This window comes from Typha latifolia, chromosome 15 (genome assembly GCF_019914945.1).
Source record: "Typha latifolia isolate L0001 chromosome 15, TyphaL0001v2, whole genome shotgun sequence".
NCBI classification, from domain to species: domain Eukaryota; kingdom Viridiplantae; phylum Streptophyta; class Magnoliopsida; order Poales; family Typhaceae; genus Typha; species Typha latifolia.
This window is the reverse complement of record NC_133100.1, coordinates 619339-637471: the sequence shown is the minus strand read 5'-3', so window position 1 is coordinate 637471 and position 18133 is coordinate 619339. Positions and strand designations below refer to the sequence as shown.

Here is an 18133-nt window from a genome sequence, read left to right as displayed (position 1 = left end):
CTTTCTTAATCTCGTTCCTAAATAATTCCTGTTGAGGGAGGGGGTATATGGGAAAAAAAAAGGAATTTTTGAGGGGTGTATATGCAAAAAGAGTCTGTGATATGGAAATTTTTGATATAACACCCTACGTTTATTCTAATTCGTTATTTGGGCCCTCCCTTTTAGTAGAATGAGCGAAAGGCATATAGTACAAAAAAGACGGTTTAAATTCTTTTTAACTGTAGGGTGTTATATGCAAAATTCTTTAAGAAAAATATTCGGAAGTGGAGGGGAGTAAATGTTGAAGAAAATAAGATGCTATTGATAACCAATCAGAGGCTGAAAAGTACCCCAACTGTAGCAAATTCCACCGCTGGGCGGGCCGTAGACGATCCTCGCCACACCCGCAGGAACGCTCTCTTTTTCTCTAGTCTTTTAGGGTGCTGCCTTGCAGCTCTAAGTGCTCAGAAAGTTATTGGCTCAGCTCCAATCACAAATAATTATTATAGAAAAAAATATTTAGTGATTTAGAGGTTTAATGGCTTGGATCAACAACTTTACTTTGTTAATAGCTCGACTGTACGATTTGCTTAGAAAATCAGCTCGGTAGTGCAACGACTCCATACATGGAGCCTAGACTATGCGACTTAGTATATTGACTAAAACTTGGTGAGGCCTAAGTATCTTTGTATCTAGAAAAATGTCGGTCATTTATGCAATCTATATCTAGCCTTCGGGATCTTAAATAATTAAAAAAAATATTTCCAAGAATATTTATCTTTTCAAAATGGCAAAAATATCATTGTATAATTTAACAAAATAGAAGAGTCTAAAAATAAAGTATAGGTATAATTGTCATTTTACTTCTATTTGCTTATATTTACATACATACTATACTATACTTACTATGGTTTGTTTTATGAATAATTATACTAAGATCATCTTCTTATGTATCATTTCTTTGGTACATGTTGAACTCCTAAACTCGTCAATATCATCTTAGGGATAAACCTTCGATCATTGGGCCCCTTAAGAGGAAATAATTGATGTATGTTAACATGATAATGAATGGTGTAGCTCTCTATTTTTTAATGTGAGAGTTTCTATAATGAGAGTAATTAATGGCAAAATATGTCTTCCTATCTAATACCATCCATAAGGTCTTCTTTCTTATCTAATAATATTAGGGAGTGATAAGCAATGTTTTGACTAATCATCCAAACCTTATCTAATTCTTTTTTTATTTTCTATTATTTATTCTAGTGAGGCGTAGTCTTTTAATCATTTATCGATATATATGGATATATTAAAAGTGAGAGAATTAAGATATCGTATACATTATCGATCTATTAACATATAGATCATCAATTTTTTTTATTAATTATCTGTCCATATGTAGTATATAAGAGCCTAATAAAGATAGACAAAGACATGATATATATTATTAATGTTTGCCACTTAATCTTTTCAATTAATTAGTTATAAGACAATATGTGAGTTACTTCTTGCATTATAAACGGGTTGAGCCATCTAACCAGTTATTAAAAAGATCATATTTATATATTTCAAAATTTAATCCATTTATATAACCTGCCAGCAATATTTATAACATGATCTGCCAACTAATTTAACACCGTCGTAACTCGTCTGCGACTAACTAATTTACTTATATCAAAATAATACATATAACTCGTGTAACTCGTTTGAGAAACATCAGTGGTTTATATTCCAACCCATTTACTTTTCCTTTTTTTAAATCTTTTTTATGAAATCCTAAATTACTAAGTTAGATAGCGAGTATAGATACTAATCATAGATTAAGTTAAGTCAAGATGTAAGGACATGTAGTGCACTCAAAAAACATCCACTAAATGCATCAAGAAATTGCTTTCAAGGCAGCTGAGATGAGATGGATCACTCCAAATATTATTTAGTTGCAACTACCAACCGTCCATGGGTTCATCACCCTTTCGTGCTACTAACTACAATGTTTGGCATTACTAATTTCCAAGTAGGAGACATGCAAGCCAATCCCACTGGGGCACCATTGGTGTGACTGATTTGAGAATATAAATTCCAAGGTTGGGTATTTAAGATTCATATCAAATTTAGATTAATTAATTCCACCATATGATTCTATCGTTTGTACTCTCTTTCTCGGTGTAATCGATCAGTTTGAGGCATTCATTAAAATTAAGATGACAATTGACATCTAAGTTTGAAATGATCTATTAATCTTAGTTTTAATTTAAAGCCTTACTATTTGACCAAAAGTGTAAATTAGAGGAGGACAATGGACCAGCATTTTTCCATTCGTTCATGTAATATTTGTAAAATTAATATTTTTCTTTCTCATAGTTTTGAATGTCAGGTCAAGTTTAATTCCTAAATGATTTCACCAATAAAGTGTAATGTTCTAAAAATTGAGATGGTAATTCTGATTAAGAAAAGAAAAGGCAGTCCCAAAGCTATTTGCCAACTGGGGCCCCCCCCCCCCCCTCCCCCCTCTATTGCATTACATGTAAAACGCCCTCCACGCTACTCGATAAAAAGGTCTCTCCTTTTGTCACAAACGTTTACTCCCATATCTAACTCTCTTCTCTTATCTTTTTCTCTTCTGTGCCTCTCTCTGTGTGTGTGTGTGTGATGGATTTGGTGAATGGGTTAGCAAGTGTGGTGCTGCACATCACCATTGCCGTGTTCTTGGCAGTCTACTTCCCAATCTCCCTTGTTTGGAGGATGATTCGCAGAGGGTTTGTGAAGCCCTTCAGAAAAGAGGACATGGCAGGGAAGGTGGTCCTTATAACCGGTGCCTCCTCAGGCATCGGAGAGGTCAGTTGATAGTATAACCTATATATATATATATATAGCTCTCTCTAGTCTCTATTCATTATCTATATTTCACTCTTTTAATCTATTTTGTTGTCACACTTGGTAATAGTTGAGCATTAGCTTTATGTTACAGCTTTCCTTAGTTTCTGTTTGATCTTTTCTTTTCATTAAGAAAATTTTACATGCTTGTCACACGATCAATTTTAGTTGATCTGGAAATGTTCCACTTATGTAAAGAGGAAACAATACAAGAGATGTTAAACATAAAATGGTAAGCTGGCATTTTCCATCTAAGCCATAAAGAGGACGGGGAGATTCCATATAGTTGAGAAGATCAAGTTTCTTCTGTTGAGAGTTGCTATCCTACTGAGATCGAAACATCCATCTTAGGCCTACTTTATGTTCTAGCTTGTAAACTTATTTTCACAATTTAAGAAAATTTTCAAATAACGCCTATATTTTTGTGATTTTGTGTTCGACACCAAAGCTTCAAGCTCTTTTAATCCGACCCCTTTTTTCTATATAGTTTTCATATTTCTGATTAAGACCTCATATTTGAGAGATATTCCTAGTGATCATGAAAGAAGTTCAGGAACATTACCTCGGATCCTCACAGAAAGAGGGAGGACTATAGAAGTTCAGGCATTGTAATGAACAAAAGGGAAACTTAAGCATAAGAGTTTACCTTGAAATGGCTACAGGCCTAGAAGAACTCTGCACCAGCTTCGTTACCACCCATCCTCTATGATACATTCAAAAATGAACATCACAGAGGAAGTTAAATGGAAAGAAACAAGATGGGTATCATGAGAAACAGTACAATTCATACCTCATATGCCTCGACGTGTCTTTCGATTGAAGGCTGGTTTGAAAAACAGTAGACCTTTACATCTAGTATGCTGCTAATCTAATCCAAAATTATTTATTTAAAAGGGTGGTTAAACATAATTATAGTCAAGCACATCCATTGCAACTTGCATAACCATATGATCCACCAGCAAATTTGACACTTAGGATAATCTAACAAAATGTCATGAAGCTCAAAACTATGAAGGCAAATCAATTGCAAACTACAAGAGCAGTAAAATGTAGTACATTTATGTATCTGAATAAGGTGCAAGTTGTATGTCATCCGCAGTTCTCTGTTTTCCATCGCTTCCTCTTAATTTCCGGCTTTCCACAGCAACTGGCTTATGAATATGCCAGAAGAGGGGCATCCATGGCTCTTGTGGCGAGGAGGAAGCAAGCTCTCCATGATGTTGCCCTGACTGCTCAAGACCTCGGTGCACCTGATGTCCTTGTCCTCCCAGCCGATATTTCCAACCCTGACGAGTCAAAGCGGGTTGTTGAGGAAACAGTTGCTCACTTTGGTCAATGTTAGTATAACGCCTCTCTTACTCGCTTTCCATAAGGTCCAGTGAGGTTTTGTTTGATTTACGAGCTTCTTTTGCAGTGAATCACCTGGTGGCAAATGCAGGCATTGGATCCAGCTGCTTCTTCGAAGATATTACCAATATCACTGCGTTCACCAAAGTGATGGTAACACATTATTAAAGTTTTCAATACGATGCATGAGAAAGTGCAGTATGCCAAGGATACAAGTTGATACAGATTACATTAAAAGTACTTTCAATTTGACATAATTTTCAAAATAATTATGTAAACCTTGAAAACATCATTTCTTAAGAGTAACAAAAGATCTTGTTGACGCTCAAATGAAAAAAAATGACAACTACTACATTTACATCTTTTTCAGCAATAAATTTACTATTTATTAACAGTTTATTAATCTACGGCAAATAAACCAGAACTACAATGAGTACAACAGCAAGGATCTACTTAATTGATGATTTAGGTTTTTTTAAATCATATTTTCCAAAAGATTATGAGAATTAAGTCATATTACCTTTTCTAGTAATATTGAAGATTAATATACTTCAAAGATAAATTATGAACGTTAGCTTGTCAATCACAATTAAAAGGATAATTTAATTTTCCACAAGGACATCGAATTATGCCACAAATTTTACTCAGGATGTCAATTTCTGGGGTGCTGTTTATCCAACCTATTATGCCCTTCCACACCTTAAAAAGAACAGGGGAAACATCATAGCAACGGCTTCAATAGCAGGACGAGTCCCTGCAGCAAGACTGAGCTTCTACAATGTAAGGGACAAATTTCCAACATATAGCACTCAATATTTGTCTTTAACACTAATGGTCTTCTAATTAGGCAAGCAAGGCAGCAATGATCAGATTCTATGAGACAATAAGGTCAGAGTTAGGCTCGGAGATACAAATTACAATAGTACTTCCTGGATATGTTGTTTCAGAGATTACCAAAGGCAAATTCATTTCAAACAGTGGTGAAGTAGGAATTAGTGAAGAGGCCAGAGATGTATGTTTCTAAACCCCTGTCACTAGTATCAACTCATCATGTAGAATATATTAAACATGTATGCCATGAATCAAATTTAACTTAATGATCTAAAACTGTTTGGATGACCAAATTGCAGATCCAAGTAGGTCCACTGCCTATTGGAAACACCAAAAGGCTAGCAACAATTGTCGTGGATAGCGCTTGCAGGGGTCAAGACTATGTGACATGGCCATCCTGGTATAGGACATTGCATATGGTAATGTGCCTTGCCCCTGAGGTAATCAACTGGTTCTCGTGCTCCTTCTACGTTGCAAAAGCAGGCAATCCATTGAGCAATATCCCCCTCACCAAGAGGATCTTGGAGGTAACGGGAGCCAAGAAGTTTCTGTATCCATCTGCTATTCATTCTGCTGCTTTTAAAAAAGATGAATGACTAGTGATGGTACAAGACCTAAGATTACCATTAGAGAAAATGCATGTATACTGGTCATCATCAAAGTTTACAACTGTCCCATGTGGACCTTAGGTCTGCTTTGCTTCTTCACATAATGACATAATAATGGTACATTGTACAATTTATTCACTTACTATTGAAGCAATGAGTAGCTTGAAATCCAATGATCAATTGAGAAAAACAAAGATATCAACTCCCCAACACATTAGCAAATACCTCGGAAGATCCAGAATAATTCGCCATTAATAGTCCACACTTTCATCATGCAATCCCTCATCGCCGTGGCACAAGGACACCAATACTTGGTTTTATGATTTTATCTATGTTTTCACATGAAATGGGTCCTAAATGATGTAGATCAACAGCACAGTAGCACTGGAAGAGAAACGAAGGGTTCCAGTTTATCATATGTAAAATTTTCTTAATATGAATCAAATCTACCAGGTTTGGGCTTGGGTTTTGCTGAAATTTGGACTGGGCTGGTAATTAGTATAGCCAACTAGACCCAAATTGTCACTTGCTGGTTTCTAGTATCAAGCCAGAAAGTAGACTCAAAAGTAAAAGTCAACGTGATTTTTGAAGTAGGCCAGATTTCCAGCCAAGCCAATGAGTCCGAATAAAGTTTGTTTTGCATCTGATCAGTTCGAGTTAGGACAGAGATCAATCCAAACCACTTGCAGCCATACTTATGTGCCGTCTACTTCGGCCTTGGCAATACTAAGAGCCTTTCTAACTTGGATTTTAGCAAAAGCAGTGAAGTGAAGAGATTTTAATTTAAAATGAAAACCAGTTCAAAATTATGAGAAGCTCATTATGGAAAAAAGAAAAGAAAAGATCTATATTAAGTAGAACCTATTTGATTACACAAAATATAAGAGTTTGAATGAATTTAAATTCTAATTGCGTTCTCAAGGAAATATGCGCATTAGTACATGGGTGTAATCGTCTAACTTACCTCCACAGAAATGACAGAAGAGATCCTGCAGAACCATCTGGTTGGCACTTGTTCACGGCCTGAACCTTGATCATTTCAAGCACTTATCTTAACATCTTTCTGCAAATACAAGGTAAATATATGGTTAAAATTTGTATCATACAAAAGAAAAATATTGATTGAGAAGATGCAACAAACCTTTTAACCAGTGATAACAAGGTTAAGCCCTTCCTCCCTACTTACATTGACAGATATGCCACCACTCGGGATGATGGCAAATGTGTCAAAAAGGAATTGTTTCAGCATTTAGCAATTAGTTGCTCATATCATACTTGGGAAAGAATTTTGCAGATAGATCCTCAGAGAGGTCAAACATTTTAACTTTTACTCCCATTGAAACCTTTGCTGGTTACATGGTAAGAACTTGGACATTCACATTCCATGCAAGTAACCAATGCCAGCATATTCCTGTCACCAAACAACTCATAATTTTAGATTTATCATTAATATCTAAAAATACTTAGTCACACGTATGTATTTAAACCCTAAGTAATATTTTTACTTCTTTGTTTAAGTAAATATGCTAAAATATAAATTATAAAGTAAAACAAAGCAAAGATGAACACCAAGATTTTTTACGTGAAAAAATCTAAACAAAAAAAAATTACGGATCTAAACTCGAATCAAACCAATCACTAAAAGCTTATAACACTTTACAAGACTGACTTATAAAATAACTCATCGATCCCCACGGCTTTGTTTTCCTCAATCTTGGTCGCTAAAGCCCACGATTTTCCCATAATTGATCTCCAATCTCACTAACCCTTGAAATTGATCTTTCACCTTAATGACCCTTAAGACGAAAATATTGATGTGTAGAAGATAAGACGGACCTTGTCGATGAAAGAACGTTGTTTCTTCAAAAACTCCACTTCAAAAGAAATAACCGTCTTTAGGGTTAGGGCATCCCAACTCTTATATAGATTAACAAGATAATATCAAATTCAAGTAAAAACAGGTCTCACAAAACTCCAGAAATTGCATGTTGCATGGGTGCGTTTGAACGGAGCCCAAGTGCGTTCGAACGCAGTGACTTATTTCTCAGGCGCGTTCGAACGCAGTTACTTATTTTTTAGGCACATTCGAACGTGCAACTAGACATATATATGTGTGAACAACTCAAGGGTGCATTCAAATGGCCAAAATACCACATCTGTATGTGTAAACATCTGAGTCAACATTCGAATATGATGCCAACGCGATGACTTATATGTTCCATATCTTGAAAATATTCAGTCTGAATATTATCAAAACTTATAAATATATTCATATACATAAATAAAAATACTTAGAATATTTTGTACACAATTGCCAACATTAAAAACCTAACATCTATATGGACGAGAAGGTAAAAGAAATGGATAACATTGCACAGAAAATGGACAGTGCACAGTAGACATTAATATAATGATATTTAGCTATATAAGAATAACTATGACAAAATAAGCATGGTACAATAATGTTAGCAGTGATTCATCATCTAAGTCTCATTAAGTTAATTATTAATTGCAAAGGAAACTCTGTAGACAATACTTATATTTATTCTTTAATTGTGTGGTACAATGTATAGGCATTTTTTTAATAATGCATTTCATGGTTTGAAGTTTCACCTGAGATGGAATATTATCGCGGAAACTTAATGAAAGCTAAAGCCGAAACTCATTGGTTAAGAGCAATCAAAATTTTTTGTTTTGACATCTATTTTGGTCTGTAATAGGCTAAACTCAGTCTAGTTTGGTTTGAAGTATTTATTTTTTCTAAGGGTTCGAAACCAACCGCAACTTTGAAGCATGATGCATTCAATTTGATCATAATGAAATAACAACAAATGTATTTTATGTATTAAGAATCATCTAGCAAACAAATGCAACAAAGCAGGGATAAGCACTTCCACGACACACTATATATTAAACACGGCAATGTTAGGCAGCTTTGGCCTTTTGGCTGTTTCTCAGCCAAAATAAAAAAGCTATAGACTGAGATTGTTTACTTCATTATATGCATATGCTTGTGCATTTAAATCAATTCAAGAAAAAGGCATGTTCAGAGTTAGTTCTGTAGTACAAATGCATGATCCTTTACAAGTTTCATGTCATCAAAATATAAAAGTGGAATTAGGTACCATTGAATAGCTATAACTCTTACCAGAAAAAAGATGTAACTATGGAGAAACATCAATGCATTCTAAATCTCTATGCCACAGATTTTGAGGTGTGAACTTCTTCAATCTTCTAAGAAGCAGCAATGGGTCTGATGTTGAGCAACCTTGGTTCATCTCAAGGACAATAGGAAGAGTAGAGTGTTCATTGATCTCCACAAGCATTGTACCCTATCATCAACATGAAATAACTTTTAAAATTGTCTAGTAATTAAAATTTCATGGAACAATTGGAAAGATACATGAAAAGTAATATGTCTATATCCACGAGCATTTTCTGATCGAAGCTCTCCACAAGTGCCCTGAGCTGCTGGCAGACACTATAGACCACAAAGTTCATGTATAACATAGGGAAATTAATGTGAAGTCCAAAGACTTGCTAGTTACAAATTTCAGTATACCTTTACAGTAGACATGTGAAATCTTTTATCACTATTCATAAAATTTCTAGATAGTTTGGAATATCTTTCTCAATTTCACTATATGAAATTATAATATAATAATAGCAAGACTGTAAGATTGAATAAAAGTTGGCATCTTGATTTTCGGTGTCGAACACATTTTGTATCCTGTAGTAATAAATTTCTGTAACTTAAATTTTATTTTACAGATACTAATCTTTCAAGACATTTGATGAAGTTTAGACCATTATTCAAACATCCATATGTATGTTTAAATATCAGACACTGCACATGCTTACTGTTGTGTGGCATTCATCAAATCATAGATTGCCCAAGATTGGCAATAAGTGAAACACTAGCAATTAAACGAGCAAATTTAGCTATTCTTACATCAGAATTTTACCAAGTAACAAAATCATTAAAAAGAACATGTTTATTATTTGCAATCAGTCAAAGTGCTATGTAATAAGCACTGAAAGAATCAAGAGTAAAGTTCCATAGGATGAAAAACATCATACGCAAGAACAAATAAAAATACATATCGAATATATATGTGTGTGTGTATTGAAATACACATTGCACCATGACACCTGCTTTCACATTTAAGTTCTCTACATGTACAAACAGCTACAACTTGTGTGCATTTGTCTATGTGTGATATATATTGATATGCGTGTTTACATATATAATTTTTTAAAGCAATACTATATTGGCTTCAAAATTGAGTAATTTACATGTAATATTTGATCCATTTTCTTCTGATATTTGTAGAAATGTATTGGGACTACTTTGATTATAGCAACAACAAGATAATCAATATTAACAATATATATCTACATATATTTGTGTATGTTGATATTTATAATGCGTATGTTTTTGTGTATCCGTCCATGTTGTTTTCTCTGTGATGAGCGCACATGAAAGTATATATGTGTAGTGGTTAGATAGTAGTTGCTTATGAAGAAAATAAAGGCTCCAATAGTTAAAAGAATGAATCTTGGGATTGAACATTCAAACGGCCCTTCAGGGGTTTGAACACCAATTTTCGAGAGCAGAAAAAAGTATTAAGACATTCAAACGGCCCCTACAGACATTTAAAGGCAAACTCCCGCAAGTAGAAGATTAATTAAGCATTCGAACGCCCTCAAGGATGTTTGAACGCATTTACCCGAGGGCTAGAAAACAAATTAAGTATTTGAAAACCCTTAAGACTGTTCAAACGTCCGACGACGAGGAAATTAGTTTAGGTGTTTTAATTAAGTGTTTTTGCTTATGTTAGACATAAGATTCGAGTTTGTTCGATCTTATTGCCAAGTCTAGTCAAATCAAAAATCTACTTATAAATAGATATGGTGTGCACCTGATTAGTCATCTTGGATTATTAAATTAGTTTCATAAGATTGTCTCCTTCCTCTTCGTTCGACTACCTTCAAGCCGTGGAAGCCCTAGCCACCACCAAGGCTGGCCACCGCCGCCTACCTCCTCGTTTGGCTGCACCCCCTTGACTCTAAGGAATGACTCTACTTCTTTTCTATCATTTCCCAATTGATTACATCGATTTTCACCATTGTCATCACCACCTTACCATAACCCCTAGGTCATTCGCCACCTCTTAACTTTAAAGATTCTCAGTAACCCTAACTTTCTACTTGTGAGTCGGAATCCAATTCTATCTTCAAATTTGGGACTCATAGTGTCTTCAGATTAGTCATCTTGGTGTATCGGATTAGTTTCATAAAATTGTCTCCTTCCTCCTTGTTCGACTACCTTCAAGCCGTGGAAGCTCTAGCCACCACCAAGACTAGCCACCGCTGGCTATCTTCTCGTTTGGCCACACCCCTTTGACTCTAAGGAACAACTCTACTTTTTCTCTATCACTTCTCAATTGGTTACATCGATTTTCATCATTGCCATCACCACCTTACCATAACCCTAGGTCATTCACCACCTCTTAACTTCAAAGATCCACAACAACTCCTAACTTTCTACTCGTGAGTTGGAATTCAATTGTCTTCAGATTTGGGACTCATAGTAATCGTGGGGTTAGGAAGATGATTGTTACAATATGAGGATGGCTTACAATGTTCCTAATAATAAATACCAATATGGTTCACATGTCAGATATCTGTAATGATGATTCTAATAGTTCATCATGATATAAAATCTTGGTTCTAGGAGCAACATCAAATTGTCATCCTGAAAAAAGATCTTGGTTTATGGTGTACAGTTAACTAAATAATTTTAGTTTGTGTCAATGTATTTCTAGACATCTAACATAACGAACAATGAGTATCAATGTCAACCATTAAAATCCATCTTGCACCCTATCTACTAGGAACAACCATGAGTTATTTCCTGGGAAAATTAATGTTGTCCTATGTATGAGTAAAAGCTTAACAAATTTGTGCATGTATATGTACATATATATTGCAATTCGTGAATAGAAAAACTGAGCCACCTCAAATTTAGCCAAGAAGAGCTGAAATCTTCTCATAGTTTCCCTCATATCTGCTACTATTTTCTTGTCTGAAGACAAAAGAGCAGCAGTAACCTCCTCAGGAGAATGACCTATACCATTCTGTACAACCTGAAGAGAAGAGAAATCATCGGATAAGACAATCAGCCGACAGATTTTATACATATATAACCTACTGCAATATATAAGAAGTCATAAAATTCTCCGCAGAGATATATACATGTAGACTCACGTTGTGATCGATGCGGACCTCAGAAATCAGACTGCCGTCATCGACATAAACGTCAAGTTCAAATTTGTGGCGTTCTTTGAACTGAAATCCCTTGACTCCTGTCAAAAAACACTGCAAGACTTCCTTTTAGCATTATGACATTAATTTGTTATGGTGCATTAAATCAGTTCACTATAACGGATTATCGTAATTAAGATTTATGTTATAGACAACTAAGCAACAAGAAGTATAAATAATTATATGCACACAGTTATGAATTATGTATTAAACATAATGTTATAGAAATACTTATTGGTACTCCCATTAAAGAGGCATAAGATCCAAAGCAAATTAAGATTAATATATCGACACATCAGAAGCAGTATGAAAAGCATTATTACTTTCTCTAATAAGGCCTTCAAAGTTTCAAGTATATTTGATTATATTGGACAAAAGTGTGATAATATCAGTCGTCTGCAGCTCCATTTTCACAAAACTTTTGATACACTGGATAACAGGCAGTAGACCTTTTTCATTTGTTATATAAGGTGGCTAATGAATACAACTATTTACAGGAATCAAAACCTTTTCTTCTTATCGATCACAAAATTTTAAATGGAAAAGTAATACATCTGAGAGGTAATGGTAAACCGTACATTTCATTCAGTCTAAAATGCTTGTTGGGGAACTAATTTTGTGGCAAGTCAAATGACAACAAGTATTAGAATGTAAATATGAAAATCTTGTCTAGAAAAAACCATATTCCTACACACAAGAAATGAGAAAGAAAGCTCAAATCGCAGAGACAAGATAAAATCACAAAAAGGTTTAGTGACTGATTGGTTAGATAGTAGGTGTCACTGCAACCAAACAAGTAAAAGCCAAACGCTGAAGAACCTTGATTTTCCCATGAATGTAGGGTTTGCTATCCTTCTGGGTTGTCCATTTAGCCAATAAACAAGCCAGGTATGTGAAAGGCATTTCTTTGCCGGCACTTAAATTGAGAGGATGCTCCACTACATCAACAGCATCCTCAACCTCCGAAGCATGTGTAACCTCAACTCCTGAAGTAGCAGGACCAGCAAATTCAGGGTCAATATCTGGTATGTTGTTGACAGAATGAGGTTTTCCTACATTATTTTCTCCAACAAAGGGAGCAGCAAGCTCTTCCATGGTAATTTCTTCAACATGCAGAGGTCCATGTTCTTCTAAATTGTTTTCTCCAGCAGGAGGATAACTGGATTCTTCAACAATAATACCTTCAGCCATAATTGAAGTGGTAGGAAGAGTAGCGGCTGCAAAATGTCCAACGTTTATGTGAGAAGTATATAAGATTGTATAACACCATAACAGAGGTGTAACGCTTAGAACAACAAGTTCAAAAGTTGCAAATTATTTGTAATATTAAAAATGCAAGAGAACACATCAGAGGCAGCAGCTATCCCACTAATGGGTAAACAACTTTGGGGTAGCAGAGAAGTAATAATTTATTAGATGGACAAATAGCCTTTGGAAACCAAACAAGAAAACAAAAATGGGCATTCTTATAGAGCATCACCAACCCGTATAGTCAAATGAAATGAATGCCAGATTATGACATAGTGTTATATTAGACCAACATAATAAGGATGACAAAGTAGACGTTACAATGCATTACTGATCGGCGGTCACCAACATCCCCAGGCATTGAAACATTTCCTGATGCACCATTATTTGTTGTATCGGATGACCAAGCAGCAAGAGAAGCTCTTTTGGGCAAAGGTAGTGCGACTTGCTTCCTACATATATAAAAATCAGAGTTATAAGACTCGGCAAGTAATTGTTTTATACATGACAGCTAGAAGAAAAGAAGATGGAAATTCAGTAAAAATGGGCATGCGTTTGCAGTTTTGGAGACCTTAACTGTATGAAACTTAATTTTGGTGAAGAGAGAGAAAAATATAGCATAACCAAGATCACATTGAGATTTAAGGGAAAAACAAAGAAAATGCTCAGCATATCAGTCAATGTAGCAAATTGAAGGCTATGTTTCTCATATTAAAATCTGTATTGTTAATACAACCTAAAATATAGAACTTAGAACCATTCAATGGGCTATCCACCAAGATTTGCTTCTTGATATGAAGAGATCATGTAAATAAGTACCTTTTGCCTCGAGGGGGCTTGTTTACTTCATTAACAAGTCTCTGGCGTGCTGCATCCAATGCATCAACCAACCCTCCAAGAACATGCAGAACTTCAGGGACTAGCATCAGAAGTCCTCTCCGTATGTGCACATTTCTGATAACAATCTACAATTTCTGATGTATGAGTCTTCATGAGCATTTATCTTAAGTGTAATTTGAACAATTAACAAGCATAACAACAATCTCAAATCCTAAGAACATATTCCAAAACTAATAAATTTATAAAAAATAAGTCATAGTATAGGGAAACAGAGTGGCAATGAGAAAACTTCACGAAGCAATAAATGCATATCTCAATTGCCCATTAATACCAGAAATTAATTAAACAGGAGAGTCAAGTTACCAGTGCTAAAATTAAAATTCAGAAAAAGGAGGCAAGGCATGAACAATGCAATGATATAATAATAACCCTCCGACCATCCCCTTGTACACATCATTCAGGATATCAGTCAAATCATGTTCTCCCCTCCAGTAAATCTGTCTTTTTATTAAGTGAACAAATAATGAAAGACTGCTGGAAGAAAATGGTTAAGATTCATATATTGTACTCTACAAACTACAACTGATGCAATGCCTATATTACCTATGAAAAACTAACAAAGCCCATCTAAACAGTATTCAGCTCACTAGGTGGCTCTTTTAAGCTTGTGTAAAGACTGGGTGAAGCCTATGGATGATGATGCTGCTTAAATGTAAGCAACAAATGAGTAATCTCAGAATAATTGAAGCTTTCTTACAGAGAGTAAGCGCAAGTATTAGTTCATCTTTAAAAAGCCTTATTTGAGTAGCTTGTGGGGAGACTGGGCCAAGCCTATGGATAAGCATGAGGGATGTCAGAATAATAGAAGCTTTCTTACAGCAAGTAAGATAAAGCATTAGTTTATCTTTGAAAAGGCTTTTTTCGAGAGTTCTTGAAGACTCCTCGCCTATCAATCCAAATAGTGCAGTACTTGGCTTGGATTGACCCATTTGCAAAAGTGAGCCTCCACTCCAGTGTCTCGGAAATTATGACAAACATATATCTCATGATAAATAAAGTTGAGAACCAGTTGAAAATAAGTCCTCAAACTACAGAGGTACAATGGATGGTAAACCTTGTAGAATTGCAGATTAAAGACTAAAAGATACTGAAGAATAAGAGAAAGATAAAAGTGGGAAATAACATCAAGTAACTCATCAACAGCTTCACCCAATAAAGAATGATCAGTTTTGTAGGCTGCTAAATCTAGAAAGAAATTCATGGAATGTGAAAAGAAGCAGATGAACATCTATTTTGATCCCAGAAGAAACAAGGAATTCTTGATTATCCTAGAAAATTGTCATCCTTTCTCAAACAGATGGTCATACACAAATGGCTCATATAAGGTCAAACCATTTCTTTGGTAAAAAGGTGACTGCGTCATGGAGTGTGAAAAGCAGCAGATAAATAACTATTTTGACCCCAGAAGAAAACAAAGAATTTGCTGGGGTGTCCTAGAAAATGATCGTCCTTCTTTCTCTAACAAATGGGGATAGCTCAAATGAAATCGAATCTTTTTCTAATAAAAAAGTGAATGACCATGGACCATGAAAAGCATCAGAAAATTAACTATTTTGATCCCAGAAGAAAACAAGGAATTTATAGGGGATCCTAGAAAATCATTGTTCTTCTTTCTTTAACTGACGGCCATAGCTCATATGAGGTCGAATCCTTTTCTCATAACAAGGTGACTAATCGTCGGGTTTCATTAAGGAACTATGAAAGTACATACTTTCCCCAGAAGTATTAAGCATGAGCTCAAATCCTATGGGAATGCCCATGAAAGATCAAAAATATTTTTCTCTAATGACTAGCAGTGCCAAATTGGTTTCTCAGGTAATGATCCTCCCAGATTAAAAAGCCATGGCCAGGAAAAGAGCATCTCCTGCATATTAGCGAAACAATTAGCTGGAAGAGAAACTTGATCTCTTTTCCCCACAATTTGAATATGACAAACCGGTCAAACAAGGAGCAACCTCCAATCATTTAAAAAACTACATTTGTGCCAAAAGGTATGCTTTCTTAAAATTATGGACAACCATGAATAGCTAAATACTACTTGCAAAATATTCAAAACTAACCTTAAGACCAGCAGGAGCAAGAACTTCCAATTCTTTGATGGGTCTATATTCCATACCAAATACATGCTGGACTCCATCAGTCATTGACAATTTTAGGCACCTCTTAGTCCCAGTAGGTATATCATGATACCTTTCTCGAATAGGAGCAGAGACGTTGACAATTTCATCAACCTAAAAGAAATGGTTGATGTAGGTTAAAAAAGTTGCATGCAGCTTGGAATAAATTAACATGCAAGTCAAAAGGTTGCGGAATTGCAAATTAGAGTTTATAACTGTAGTGAACTGTAAACAAAAGAAAACAAATCTAACATGTGTGAGAAAAGTAATATATCTAGATATGTAGCATCGGAACCATATACGTGTAGACAAATTGTGAACAATAATCAACATTATGATGCTTATAAAGTACTAGATAAACTTTACTTTTTACTAAGATCACATGCAAATACATACTACAAGATGTATACATGACGGATCTCTGGAATATGGTATACCATATTGATAGTAGAAAAAAGCTAGTGCATTATATAAAATATATTTGTCGCTTCATTTCAATTAAATATACAAATTACAAGGGGATTCAATGTTTAGAACTGCGTCTGCAGTAAAATAATTCATGTGATCATTTAAGCCATATATTATTCTTTTCAAGCCCTGTCCCTCTTCAATGTGAATAAAAAGTTGGTATGCAAGCATGACCACACTTATTACAAAGTCAACAGGCTTTTGGGAAGACTTGCTTACGGTATCAACTTATGCCCCCCTACCTTCTCCTAAAGTACGATAGATGAAACATGTCTAATTGTCTACATTGAAAATACATCATTTATTTTTCATTCATGGTAAAGAAAGTAGTCTCTTTCATTCATATTCATCTCTTAGTCTCTAATATTTCTAGAAAGTTAATTAAACGCATCAATGTATTACATATTTACATTACGTATTACAGCTTCTTCAATTTTATCGGATTGGAGGCATTTTCTAACTCTAGCAAACCCTATTCTCTAGCCCTAAAATTAGAAGCTTCTAAATCTTAGCTCTTTAAGAAGTAGATGAAATTAATATCGTTCTCTTTCACATCACAACAACTGAATCCATTCAGAAAAATAAAAGAATAAACCATCAAACAGCGCACCTGAAGAACAAAAGGCCCCTCGAGCTCCGCCTTGTGCATGCCGCCAACGTTCTCGGGAAGCACACCGGCGCCGCAAATATTCATATCAGCAAGGAGGAACTGCTCAAAACACTTCTTGGCCATTCCAGCGACGTCCAAGCCCTCGAATCCGGACCCGCCGCTCGCGAGGCCCGCGACGCACGATTCCAGCCAATCCGGCCGGAGCCGGAGCCCAAGATTCCGGAGGAACTCATCGATCGGGCATACGGATCCAGTCCCGCCGTTCACCGGCACGGCGGCGGCGGGGGGGATCGCGGAGATCGGGGGAGACGAAGAGGGCGGAGAGAGGTCATCCGGCACGTCGACGAATTCGTCCTCGTCGTCAGAGATCTCGAGGGGAGGAGGAGGAACGGGGTTAGGGGTAGGGTTATGGATAGGGGGAGGTAGGGTTTCGAGGAGGTGGTCGTCGTCTTCCTCGTCGGAGGAGCACACTACCCTAAGATTTCTTCGCTTCATCTAATTTCTTTCTTCTTTTTTTTCTCCCCCTTTCTTTTCCCTTTTTTTCGAGTTTTAAGGCTTTTCCCTCCAAAAGCTCGATGGCCACGATCTCGGCTATTTATAATTGGACCTCGCGCTTCACGTGCGTAGCACGTGCATCTCAGTAAGGTCCATATTGCATATTGTGCTTTTCTTTTTTCTTTTTTCTTTTTTCTTTTTTTCCTTTCTTCTTCTTCTTAGAATTTTCAGAATTTAATTACAACAAAATATCAAATTATGTCCCCATATCTCAGTTTAACAACAAAAAAAGAAAGTGATGGATAAATAATATTCACAGGTTTGCGGGCCAG

General features: G+C 35.7%; 2 protein-coding genes across 2 annotated transcripts; one reads left to right on the top strand and one right to left on the bottom strand.

The window, feature by feature from the left end:
- Positions 1-2526: 2526 nt before the first annotated feature.
- LOC140802440 (11-beta-hydroxysteroid dehydrogenase A-like) lies at positions 2527-5809 on the top strand. The gene is made up of 6 exons (XM_073157976.1): positions 2527-2811; positions 3995-4187; positions 4265-4350; positions 4846-4977; positions 5045-5209; positions 5328-5809. The coding sequence occupies exons 1-6, from the start codon at positions 2626-2628 to the stop codon at positions 5622-5624; spliced, it is 1059 nt and encodes a 352-aa protein (XP_073014077.1). The 5' UTR covers positions 2527-2625; the 3' UTR covers positions 5625-5809.
- On the bottom strand, positions 3720-17872 carry LOC140802439 (recQ-mediated genome instability protein 1). Its single transcript, XM_073157975.1, has 11 exons — positions 17307-17872; positions 16172-16342; positions 14031-14176; positions 13533-13663; positions 12783-13180; positions 11907-12017; positions 11657-11785; positions 8785-8968; positions 6778-7047; positions 6601-6699; positions 3720-4330 (listed from the first exon to the last, which is right to left on the bottom strand). Exons 1-8 carry the CDS (start codon positions 17799-17801, stop codon positions 8801-8803), a joined length of 1749 nt encoding a protein of 582 aa, XP_073014076.1. The 5' UTR covers positions 17802-17872; the 3' UTR covers positions 3720-4330; positions 6601-6699; positions 6778-7047; positions 8785-8800.
- Positions 17873-18133: the final 261 nt, after the last annotated feature.

Excerpts from the sequence above, each read along its gene's own strand:
- LOC140802439 (XM_073157975.1), bottom strand. The coding sequence starts at position 17,801 with ATGAAGCGAAGAAATCTTAGGGTAGTGTGCTCCTCCGACGAGGAAGAC. Across the intron at positions 16,343-17,306 it reads AGGGGCCTTTTGTTCTTCAG|GTTGATGAAATTGTCAACGT; the intron begins GTGCGCTGTTTG and ends CATTTCTTTTAG. Across the intron at positions 11,786-11,906 it reads AGGTCCGCATCGATCACAAC|GTTGTACAGAATGGTATAGG; the intron begins GTGAGTCTACAT and ends TCTTCTCTTCAG.
- LOC140802440 (XM_073157976.1), top strand. The coding sequence starts at position 2,626 with ATGGATTTGGTGAATGGGTTAGCAAGTGTGGTGCTGCACATCACCATT. Across the intron at positions 2,812-3,994 it reads CCTCCTCAGGCATCGGAGAG|CAACTGGCTTATGAATATGC; the intron begins GTCAGTTGATAG and ends GGCTTTCCACAG. Across the intron at positions 4,188-4,264 it reads AGTTGCTCACTTTGGTCAAT|TGAATCACCTGGTGGCAAAT; the intron begins GTTAGTATAACG and ends CTTCTTTTGCAG.